Below are 12,300 nucleotides of genomic sequence, written 5' to 3'. Positions count from 1 at the left end.
GCTGAAATTCTTGGGGCATGCCCCGCAAAGGGCCCTGTTCAGGGCTGGTAAGGTAAAAGAGCTTGTAACTTTTTTAATTTAGAATAGGGTAGGGATTTTTTTATTTTGGGGGGCTTTGTTATTTTATTAGGGGGCTTAGAGTAGGTGTAATTAGTTTAAAATTGTTGTAATATTTTTCTTATGTTTGTAAATATTTTTTTATTTTTTGTAACTTAGTTCTTTTTTATTTTTTGTACTTTAGCTAGTTTATGTAATTGTATTTATTTGTAGGAATTGTGTTTAATTAATTTATTGATAGTGTAGTGTTAGGTTAATTGTAGGTAATTGTAGGTAGTTTATTTAATTATTTTATTGATAGGGTAGTGTTAGGTTTAATTATATCTTAGGTTAGGATTTATTTTACAGGTAAATTTGTTATTATTTTAACTAGGTAACTATTTAATAGCTATTGTACCTAGTTAAAATAAATACCAAGTTGCCTGTAAAATAAATATTAATCCTAAAATAGCTATAATATAATTATAATTTATATTGTAGCTATATTAGGATTTATTTTACAGGTAAGTATTTATCTTTAAATAGGAATCATTTATTTAATAAGAGTTAATTTATTTCGTTAGATGTAAATTATATTTAAGTTAGGGGGGTGTTAGTGTTAGGGTTAGACTTAGCTTTAGGGGTTAATCAATTTATTAGAATAGCGGTGAGCTCCGGTCGTCAGATTAGGGGTTAATAATTGAAGTTAGGTGTCGGCGATGTTAGGGAGGGCAGATTAGGGGGTTAATACTATTTATTATAGGGTTAGTGAGGCGGGTTAGGGGTTAATAACTTTATTATAGTAGCGCTCAGGTCCGCTCAGCAGATTAGGGGTTAATAAGTGTAGGCAGGTGTCGGCAACGTTGAGGGGGGCAGATTAGGGGTTAATAAATATAATATAGGGGTCGGCGGTGTTAGGGGTAGCAGATTAGGGGTACATAGGGATAACGTAGGTGGCGGCGCTTTGCGGTCGGAAGATTAGGGGTTAATTATTTTAAGTAGCTGGCGGCGACATTGTGGGGGGCAGGTTAGGGGTTAATAAATGTAATACAGGGGTCGGCGGGGTTAGGGGCAGCAGATTAGGGGTACATAAGTATAACATAGGTGGCGGTCGGCAGATTAGGGGTTAAAAATTTTAATCGAGTGGCGGCGATGTGGGGGGAGCTCGGTTTAGGGGTACATAGGTAGTTTATGGGTGTTAGTGTACTTTAGGGTACAGTAGTTAAGAGCTTTATGAACCGGCGTTAGCCAGAAAGCTCTTAACTCCTGCTATTTTCAGGCGGCTGGAGTTTTGTCGTTAGAGCTCTAACGCTCACTTCAGAAACGACTCTTAATACCGGCGTTAGAAAGATCCCATTGAAAAGATAGGATACGCAAATGGCGTAGGGGGATCTGCGGTATGGAAAAGTCGCGGCTGAAAAGTGAGCGTTAGACCCTTTAATCACTGACTCCAAATACCAGCGGGCGGCCAAAACCAGCGTTAGGAGCCTCTAACGCTGGTTTTGACGGCTACCGCCGAACTCCAAATCTAGGCCTATGTCTGAGAGTATAACATTTTATGTAGATGATTTAAATATAGAATTTCTACAGCATTGTCAAATAATCATAAATACACTGCTGATAAAAAAAAAAGTATTTTTATGGACCCCTGGCCCCACCATACAACTACTACCACACTGAAGTTACAATCCGAAATTGCACAAAGAAATAAAAAACATTTGCTAAGTAAGTCTTACCTCGTCTGCGAATGAAAGTGATCTGACGTCTGACTCAGGCACACACTGTACAAACAAAGTGCCAAGTCTGTCTCACACTGTGCATAGTGGTTTAGTGCACACTCAAAAATCCTCTCAAATACTAATACTTTACTCCTTGTAATAACATTTCACATGCTCATTTTTTTTTTTTTAGTTTTTGCCTCATGGGGCCCCCCTGGCCCATTGGGCCCCTGACAGGAGTCACCCCTGTCACCCCCTGATGGCGGTCCTGATGGCAGACTCATATATACATTCAATGTCTTTGTGCTTATTATAACGATATTAATGTGTGTTACTTACCTATGACAGTGTTGATTTCATCCATTATAACTTCTTCAATCTTTGGATGTTGGGAAATCAATACAAACATGAAGTAGAGAGACACAGACATGGTGTCAGGAGCAGCAATCAGCATCTCCAAAATACACTGGTTCACATTCTCAGGTGTTAGGTCTCCATGGTTCTGTAAGGTAGTATACAAATGACATGAAGACCTTTATTAAATTAGACCTAAAAACAATAGAAAACTGGAAAATGGTAGCCCTAACAACTATAAATACCTAAACATGCTACCTTCAAAGGAACCACCCCCTTAACACCTAATAATCCTCTGCACACTTACATTTGCAGAAACAACCTAGGTCACTCATTGCTGTTGAAGAGCATTGGGTAGGACCATAAGTGATATTACAGGATGAAGACCAAGGAAATAGACAGTAAGAACCAGAGCAGGGTTACAAGTGTTTTGACATATGGAGTCATCACACAGAAGAAACAGTGATTCATAAACCCAAATACAGATGAGTGGCTACAAGTGATGGTAAATTTTTAGCTAATCAAAATGCCATGGGGCCGATTTATCATGGCCCGAATGGGGCCAAATACTCCTGTTTCCGCGCGAGCCTTCAGGCTCACCGGAAACAGGAGTTAAGAAGCAGCGGTCTTAAGACTGCTGCTCCTTAATTCGTCCGCCACCTCTGAGGCTGCGGACATCAATCTTCAGTACACAAAGACCGCTGCTCCATAACCTGTCCGCCTGCTCTGTCTGACGGACAGACATTGCCGGAAATCAACCCGATCGAGTACGAGTTAATTGACACCCCCCTGCTGGCGGCACCTTGGCCGCGAGTCTGCAGGGGGCGGCATTGCATCAGCAGCTCTTGTGAGCTGCTGGTGCAATGCTGAAGACTGATCTTTAGTATAGTGACAACGACATTGGGGGCAGCAGATTAGGGGTTAATAAGTGTAGTTAGGTGGCGGCGATTTTGGGGACAGCAGATTAGTGGTTAATAAGTGTATGTAGGTGGCGACGACATTGGGGCAGCAGATTAGGGGTTAATAATATTTAACTAGTGTTTGCGATGCGGGAGAGCAACTGTTTAGGGGTTAATATGTTTATTATAGTGGCGGCGATGTCCGGAGCGGCAGATTAGGGGTTAATAATTTTATTTTAGTGTTTGCAATGCGGGAGGGCTTCGGTTTAGGGTAGTTTATGGGTGTTAGTGTACTTTTTAACACTTTAGTTATGAGTTTTATGGTACAGCATTGTAACTTTGCTTCATAACTGCTGTTTCTGGCGAGCCTGCAGGCTCGCCAGAAACATGGGGCATCAAGCTCCATACGGAGCTTGATAAATATGCCTCTAATTATTTGGTCACCTACAAACAAGCAAGATTTCTGTCTCTCACAGACCTGTATCTTCTTCTTTAAGAGGCTCCTCTGTCCTCCACTCATTACCTGTATTAATGGCACCTGTTTGAACTTGTTATCAGTATAAAAGACACCTGGTCACAACCTCAAACAGTCACACTCCAAGCTCCACTATGGTAAAGACCAAAGAGCTGTTGAAGGACACCAGAAACACAATTGTAGACCTGCACCAGGCTGGGAAGACTGAATCTGCAATAGGCAAGCAGCTTGGTGTGAAGAAATCAACTGTGGGAGCAATAATTAGAAAATGGAAGACATACAAGACCACTGATAATCTCCCTCGATCTGGGGCTCCACGCAAGAGCTCACCCCGTGGAGTCAAAATGATCACAAGAACGGTGAGCAAACATCCCAGAACCACACGGGGGGACCTAGTGAATGATCTGCAGAGAGCTGGGACCAACGTAACAAAGGCTACTATCAGTAACACACTATGCCACCAGGGACTCAGATCCTGCAGTGCCAGACGTGTCGCCCTGCTTAAGCCTGTACATGTCCGGGCCCATCTGAAGTATGCTAAAGAGCATTTGGATGATCCAGAAGCAGATTGGGAGAATGTCATATGGTCAGATGAAACCAAAGTAGAACTGTTTGGTAGAAACACAACTCGTCGTGTTTGGATGAGAGAGAATGCTGAGTTGCAACCAAAGAACACCATACCTACTGTGAAGGATGGGGGTGGCAACATAATGCTTTGTGGATGTTTCTCCGCAAAGGGAACAGGACGACTGATCTGTTTACATGAAAGAATGAATGGGGCCATGTATTGTGAGATTTTGAGTGCAAACGTCTCTCCATCAGCAAGGGCATTGAAGATGAAACATGGCTGGGTCTTTCAGCATGACAATGATCCCAAACACACCACCCGGGCAATGAAGGAGTGGCTTCGTAAGAAGCATTTCAAGGTCCTGGAGTGGCCTAGCCAGTCTCCAGATCTCAACCCCATAGAAAACCGTTGGAGGGAGTTTAAAGTCCTTGTTGCCCTGTGACAGCCCCAAAACATCACTGCTCTAGAGGAGATCTGCATGCAAGAATGGGCCAACATACCAGCAACAGTGTTTGACAACCTTGTGAAGACTTACAGAAAACGTTTGACCTCTGTCATTGCCAACAAAGGATATATAACAAAGTATTGAGATGAACTTTTGATATTGACCAAATACTTATTTTCCACCATAATTTGCAAATAAATTCTTTCCAAATCAGACAATGTGATTGTCTGGATTTGTTTCCACATTTTGTCTGTCATAGTTGAGGTATACTTATGATGAAAATGACAGGCCTCTCTCATCTTCTTAAGTGGGAGAACTTGCACAATTGGTGGCTGACTAAATACTTTTTTTGCCCCAATGTACATAAATAGTCTCCCCCTGCTGACGGACACCTGTACTTAAGCAACATTAATAATGTGCTGGAAAAGAAGCACTCCACTAAGAGTGTCAGGGTGCAACATAACTGAACAACTTTACAGCACCATAGGCTATGGCAAAACAAAAGTTAATTTGAATGAAATAACTTCAAAATAATAAAACAAATGAACTTCAAGCTACCAAAGGCCATTAGATCAAGCCAAAAGCTTTCAGCATGCTAAGTTTCATGAAAATATATTCAGCCATATTAGCTATAGTACTGACCAAATATCCCAAATAGAATTTTAACAGTGGTGGTTCTAAGGGGGTGCTAAGGGGTGATATGAACCTCAAAACGCATGAGTAGCACCCACATTGAGCTGTGAAGGGCTCCATGTATTATGCGTACCTCCTTTGTTAGCCCCCAAATAGCCCCCAAATATTAAATTCTATGACCGTCACTGGGCTCAAACAATTTAAAGGGACACTGAACCCAAATTTTTTCTATCGTGATTCAGATAGAGCATGCAATTTTAAGCAACTGTCTATTTTACTCCTATTATCAAATTATTTTCATTTTCTTGGTATCTTTATTTGAAATGCAAGAATGTAAGTTTAGATGCCGGCCCATTTTTGGTGAACACACTGTGTTGTTCTTGTTGATTGGTGGGTAAATTTACCTACCAATAAACAAGTGCTTTCCATGGTACTGAACCAAAAAATTAGCTTAAATGCCTTCTTTTTCAAATAAAGAAAGCAAGAGAACGAAGAAAAATTGATAATAGGAGTAAATTAGAAAGTTGTTTAAAATTGTATGCTCTATCTGAATCACGAATGAAAAAATGTGGGTTCAGTGTCCCTTTAAATGAAATACTAAAAGTTTTGTAGTCACTAGTGATAGCTACAACTTATGCTAATTGAAATTTAAATGAAAACTGTCCAAAATTAAATTATAGCTGTCCTACACTTGTGAACGGTTTGCACTAGTTTACAATCTTATAATATTTTCACAAGAAAATCTCTCTTACCGTTTACTCTCTCTTTGAGAATTTAGGTTTTAGCTTAGTCCAACAAGCCTAATATTGTATAAGTGTTTATTACGTAACATAAATAAAGGACATAGAATGTATCAACAGGCATCAAGTGTATTAAGCAAGATTTCAATTTAACCTGCTTTGCATGGATATCCTTATGAATGCCGATGTTCCACAACCCAGCACTTGTGAGGTACTAAAGGGGTAAGTGAAGGTGCTGTTTTTTTTGTGACTGTGATCATTTTTAGGACTCCAATCTTTTTTGTATATTTTGAAAATAGCAGTAGGTAGGAAAAAGGGATATTCTATAAGCTTTATTTAAAGTATTAATTTGTTTACTTTTCTAAGGTTAATAGAATCATAGGTATAAAGATTCATTTTTGGCTATTTTACAGTCTATTAGAAGAGCTGTGTGAAGTATATCTCAAGGCTTTTTATAGGATTTTTAAATTCAAGTCTATTCCAGTTAATTTGAAAAACATTAGAAAACCATTGTGTGGTGTCCCTGTAACTTCTCACAGCAGGACACTCAAGAGTCAAAATTAAACTTTCATGATTAAGATAGAACATGCAATTTAAAGAAAAAAAAATCCAATTTATTTCCATTAACAAAAAGTGCACAGTCTTTTTAGATTTACTCTTTTTGAGTCACCAGCTCCTACTGAGCATGTGCAAAAATTCACGGAATATACGTATATGCATTTGTGATTGGCTGATGGATGTCATATGATACAGGATTAGTGGAAATAGACATAACTTTGAAATTTGTCAGAAAAAAAATCTGCTACTCATTTGAAGTTAAGACTAAGAGGCCTATTTATCAAAGGTCTGGCGGACGTGATCCGACAGTGCGGATCAGGTCCGTCAGACCTCGCTGAATGCGGAGAGCAATACGCTCTCCGTATTCAGCATTTCACCAGCAGCTCTTGTGAGCTGCTGGTGCAACGCCGCCTCCTGCAGACTCAGCAGGGGGGTGTCAATCAACCTGATCGTACTCGATCGGGTTGAATTCCGGCGATGTCTGTCTGCCTGCTCAGAGCAGGCGGACAGGGTTATGGAGCAACTGTCTTTAGACTGCTGCTTCATAACTGCTGTTTCCGACAAGCCTGCATGCTCGCCAGAAACATGGGCCCTCAAGCTCCATTCGGAGCTTGATAAATGGGCCTCTATGGGGTAGATTTAACAAGCAGCTGATGCTGCAATCTACCCCCGCTCGCCGGAAACGTAAGTTAAGAAGCAGCGGTCGTAAGAACGCTGCGCCTTAACTTTAGGTGGTAGACTTCAATCATCCCAATCCGATTGGGATGATTGACACTCCCTGATAGCGGCCAATTGGCCGCGAATGTGCAGGGGGCAGCATTGCACAAGCATTTCACAAGAAATGTTTGTGCAATGTTAAATGCTGACAGAGTATACTGTCAGCATTTAGCAATGTCAGGCTGACATGATTCGCTACAGCAAATCATCCGCCCGTCAAATAATTTAATCTACCCCCAAGTGCTATTGTATTGTGCATTTGTGTGTGTATATGCATTTGTTGATGAATTATGTCAGTTGTTGTATAGTGTAATTGGGAATATTCTCTGTATCCGCCCACTTGGAGAGATATTTCTTACAGGTTGATAACCCATTGCCATAGGGAATGTTTAAACAGAGGGCACTGCCACTGACATCCATAGTGACTAGAATTGAGTTAATGCAGATTTTTCTTTTGCTGTTGGGTTTATTGAGTGGGCCATAAAACAGAGACAGAAACAACCTCATATCAATGTTTAATAATGTTTTCCTTAACAATGATTGCTTAATTTTTGCTGAAATGTTCCTAGCCCCACACCAGCGATGGGCTCCTGCTTCAGCTTTCCTCCACATGGAACTCTGAGGTCTGAGTTATTGAGCAGTAAACATTGTGCCTTCCTGTTACCTGCTATTCAGCTCACCATAAATCCTGTGCTGCAAACCTACCTTCTACTGCCTTGTTTCCTGATTGCAACTTACCTTGATCCTGCATTACCAGTTGCACTTACCTTGTACTCTATAACAGCTTTACCACCAGTACATGCAGAGTCTTCTGTACCTGCTGTACTAGTTGTACTTACCTAGTATCCTGTACCAACTTTACTACCTGTGCATGCTTTACCAGCAGCACTTACCTTGTATCCTGTACCAGCTTTATCACCTGTGCCTGCTGTACCAGCTGCACTTACCTGGTACTCTATAACAGATTTACCACCAGTACCTGCAGAGTCTTCTGTACCTGCTGTACTAGTTGTACTTACCTAGTATCCTGTACCAACTATACTACCTGTGCATGCTTTACCAGCAGCACTTACCTGGTATCCTGTACCAGCTTTATCACCTGTGCCTGCTGTACCAGCTGCACTTACCTGGTATTCTATAACAGCTTTACCACCAGTACCTGCAGAGTCTTCTGTACCTGCTGTACCAGCTGCACTTACCTGGTATTCCATTCCACCTTCACCACGATTACCTGCTGGGTTTCCTGTGCCTGCTGAGTCTCCTGTACCTTCTATACCAGGTGCACTTACCTGATATCCCGCACCAGCTTCACAACCATTACATGCTGGGTTTCCTGTACCTGCTGAGTCTCCTGTTACATCTATACCAGCTGCACTTACCTGGTATCCCATACCAGCTTCACCACTGGTAGCTGATGGGTTTTTCTGTACCGGCTGAGCCTCCTGTAACTGCTATACCAGTTGCACTTACCTGGTATCCTGTACCAGCCTTAACACCTGTAACAGCCACACTTACCTGGTATCTCATACCAGCTTCACCACCTGTACTTGCTGAGTTTCCATTACCTGATGCATCTCCTGTACCTGCTGTACCAGCTGCTCTTACCTGGTTACCATGCCATCTTCAACACCTGTACCTGCTCGGTTTCTGTACCTGTTGAGTCTTCATGTATGATGTCTTCAGGATAACCCGCTACGCGCCACCGGGATCATGATAGAAGATGCCACCTGGATGAAGACTTCTCGCCGCTTGGATGAGGATTACTCCACCGGGATAAAGATTTAAGAGGCCGTCTGGATGAAGACTTCTCTGCCGGGATGAAGATCGTGCAAGCGGGACTTCAAAAACTGTAAGTGGATCGTCTTGGGGTTAGTGTTAGGTTTTTTTAAGTTTTTTTTTGGGTGGGTTTTATTTTTAGATTAGGGTTTGGGCAGTAAAAGAGCTAAATGCCCTTTTTAAGGCAATGCCCATCCAAATGCCCTTTTCAGGGCAATGGGTAGCTTAGGTTCTTTAGATAGTTTTTTTATTTTGTGGGTTTGGGGGGTGGGGGTTTGTAATGTTAGTGGGACTTTGTATTTTTTTCAGGTAAAAAAAGCTGTTTAATTTAGGGCAATGCCCTACAAAAGGCCCTTTTAATAGGGATTGGTAGTTTATTCTAGATTAGGTTTTTTATTTTGGGGTGTTTTTTTAATGGGTATTAGAATAGGAATAATTTTTATTATTTTTGATCATTTGTTTGTTATTTTGTGTCATGTATTTTTTTAGGAGGTGTTTGTTTTTCTTTTGTAGGAAAAGAGCTATTATCTTTAGGGCAATGCCCTACAAAAGGCCCTTTTAAGGGCCTCGGTAGTTTGGGGGGTGGGGGTTTGTATACTGTTAGGGGGTGTTTGTTTTATTGTAGCAAAAGAGCTGTTTAACTCAGGACAATGCCCTACAAAGGCAATTTTAAGGGCCCCTCAAAAGGCCGTTTTAAGGGCCCTTGGTAGTTTGGGGGTGTCGAGGTTTGTATACTGTTAGGGGGTGTTTGTTTGTTTTGTAGTAAAAGAGCTATTTAACTTAGGGCAATGCCCTACAAAAGGCCCTTTTAAGGGCCCCCAAAAGGCCCTTAGGCCCTTTTGAGGGCCCTTGGTAGTTTATTTTAGATTAGGCTTTTTTATTTTGGGGTGTTTTTTTTTTTAAAGGGTATTAGAATAGGAATAAAAATAATTTTTGAATAATTTTGTTTGTTTTTGTAATGGTAGGTTTTTTTATTTTTTGTAATGTAGATTTTTTTATTTTTTGTAATTTTAGGTTTTGGTTTAAGGTAGCTTAGGTTTTATTTCACAGGTAATTTTGTATTTATTTTAACTATGTAGTTAGTAAATAATTATTAACTATTTACTAACTAGTCTATCCAGTTAAAATAAATACAAACTTACCTGTGAAATAAAAATTAAACCGAAGCTAGCTACAATATAACTATTAGTTATATTGTAGCTAGCTTAGGTTTTATTTCACAGTTAAGTATTTAATTAGTTTTAAATAGGTATTATTTAGTTAATAATTTTAAGTTTAATTTAGCTTAATTATGTTAAAGTTAGGAGGGTTAGGGTTACGTTAGGGTTAGGTTAGGGTTAGGGTTAGGTTTAGGGGTTAATATAGTTTAATTTAGGTTGTTGCAATGTGGGGGGCTAGCGGTTTAGGGGTTAATAGGTTTTTTTAGTTAATAATTGTAAGTTTAATTTAGCTCTATTTTAATTATATCAAAGTTAGGGGGTGTTAGGGTTACATTAGGGTTAGGGTTATGTTAGGGTTAGGGGTTAATAGTTTAATTTCGGTTGTTGCAATGTGGGGGGCTGGCAGTTTAGGGGTTAATAGGTTTATTTAGTGGTAGTGATGTGGGAGGCCAGAGGTTTAGGGGTTAATAGCTTTATTTGGTTGTGGCGATGTCGGGGAGCTGCAGAATAGGGGTTAATAGATTTATTATAGTGTGGGTGACATTGGGGTGCAGCAGAATAGGGGTTAATAACTTTAGTATAGTGGCGGCGATATCGGGAGCAGCAGATTAGGGGTTAACACCTTTATTTAGGTGGCGGCGATATCGGGAGCAGCAGATTAGGGGTTAATAACTGTAGGCAGGCGTCGGCGATATTGGGGGAAGCAGATTAGGAGTGTTTAGACGTGGGGTTTATATTAGGGTGTTAGGTTTAAACCGTATTTTCTTTTTCCCCATAGACATCAATGGGGCTGCGTTACGGAGCTTTTCTTTCTGGGACCGCAGATGTTAGACTTTTTTCTGACCCGCTCTCCCCATTGATGTCTAAGGGGAAAGCGTGCACAAGCATGTCAAATCAGTGTTTGTTTTTGGTGCGGTATGGAGCTTAAAAGCACCATATCGCACGCACAAGCCAGGTTTTTTAAAACTTGTAATGGCAGCGCTATAGGGGATTAAATAATGCAAAATTTTTTGCGTTCGTTAATTTTCCTATAGCGCTCAAAACTCATAATCTAGGCGAATATGCTTTATGTGAAGAAGAGCTGCTTACTTAACAATTTAATGCACTGTAAAATAAGCTGATGATTTCTCTCCATGTAGACAAGTGTTTAAGAATCAGGACCATGTCTTGTGTGAGGAATGAAACAGAGCAACAGAATAATAAGATATTGCACTGAGAAGGCTGAGAAGTGATGCTCAATAAGATACAATCTTTGACAATTAGACCTTGTTCTAATCTTATATATAGTATAGTATAATTATGAATACTGCATACCCTAATGAATCATGTACCCGTACAGACCTCTAGTGCAGATGTAGATCTGTAGCTCTCCATAATATTGGTCACTTTAAATTTCTGACCTGTTTTACCTTAAAGGGACACTGTACCCAAAAAATTTCTTTTGTGATTCAGATTGAGCATGACATTTTAAGCAATTTTCTAATTTACTTCTATTATCAAATTTTCTTCATTCTCTTGGTATCTTTATTTGAAATGTAAGTTTAGATGCCGGCCCATTTATGGTGAACAACCTGGGTTGTCCTTGCTGATTGGTGGATAAATTCATCCACCAATAAAAAAGTGCTGTCCAGAGTACTGAAACAAAAACAAAAAAGCTTAGATGCCTTCTTTTTCAAATAATGATAGCAAGAGAATGAAGAAAAATTGATAATAGGAGTAAATTAGAACGTTGCTTAAAATTGCATGCTCTTTCTGAATTACAAAAGAAAAAAATTGGGTTCAGTGTCCCTTTAACTAGCATTCAGTAACCACCATTTGCAGGTGCATTCACTAAAAAATCTATTTCAGGTTAGTAGGAATCAATCAATTTCCCAGTGCAGCCAGTGTCTGACTGGCACCCCTCTGAGCACTGTATGAAAAATTCAAACCTGCAGATAACCAGCCTCCCATAGCTCTGCCTCACTCAGGAATATTTGTCTGTGACAATAGTCTGAGTGATTGAGAGATCTATAGCAGCAGTTGAAATATATATTAATAACTGAAATAACTTTATTCAAGAACCTATTTATGCTTTTATTTAAAATCATTATAAGTACCTGAGCAAAAATTAATTCTGATGCAAAATCCATATTCTCATCTAGCTTCTCTGAAGATGAAAGCTTCTGTCTTTTTTGTTCAATGAGAATTTCAATAGCTTCTTTTAGATCATTACTACAGAAAA

At 40.0% G+C, this 12,300-nt stretch overlaps 1 protein-coding gene across 1 annotated transcript in view; it reads right to left on the bottom strand.

Annotated features, from left to right (window-relative positions):
• The window catches only part of LOC128665164 (aromatase), a 77,434-nt gene that overhangs the window by 13,934 nt on the left and 51,200 nt on the right, over positions 1 to 12,300 (bottom strand). Inside the window, exons 6-7 of the mRNA XM_053719898.1 lie at positions 12,176 to 12,290; positions 2,094 to 2,256 (exon numbers count right to left, since the gene is read on the bottom strand). Coding sequence (XP_053575873.1) covers positions 2,094 to 2,256; positions 12,176 to 12,290 — 278 coding nt within the window. The remainder of the gene's footprint in view (positions 1 to 2,093; positions 2,257 to 12,175; positions 12,291 to 12,300) is intronic.

Source organism: Bombina bombina, chromosome 6 (assembly GCF_027579735.1).
Source record: "Bombina bombina isolate aBomBom1 chromosome 6, aBomBom1.pri, whole genome shotgun sequence".
NCBI lineage: Eukaryota > Metazoa > Chordata > Amphibia > Anura > Bombinatoridae > Bombina > Bombina bombina.
This window is presented reverse-complemented; position numbering and strand designations above follow the sequence as displayed.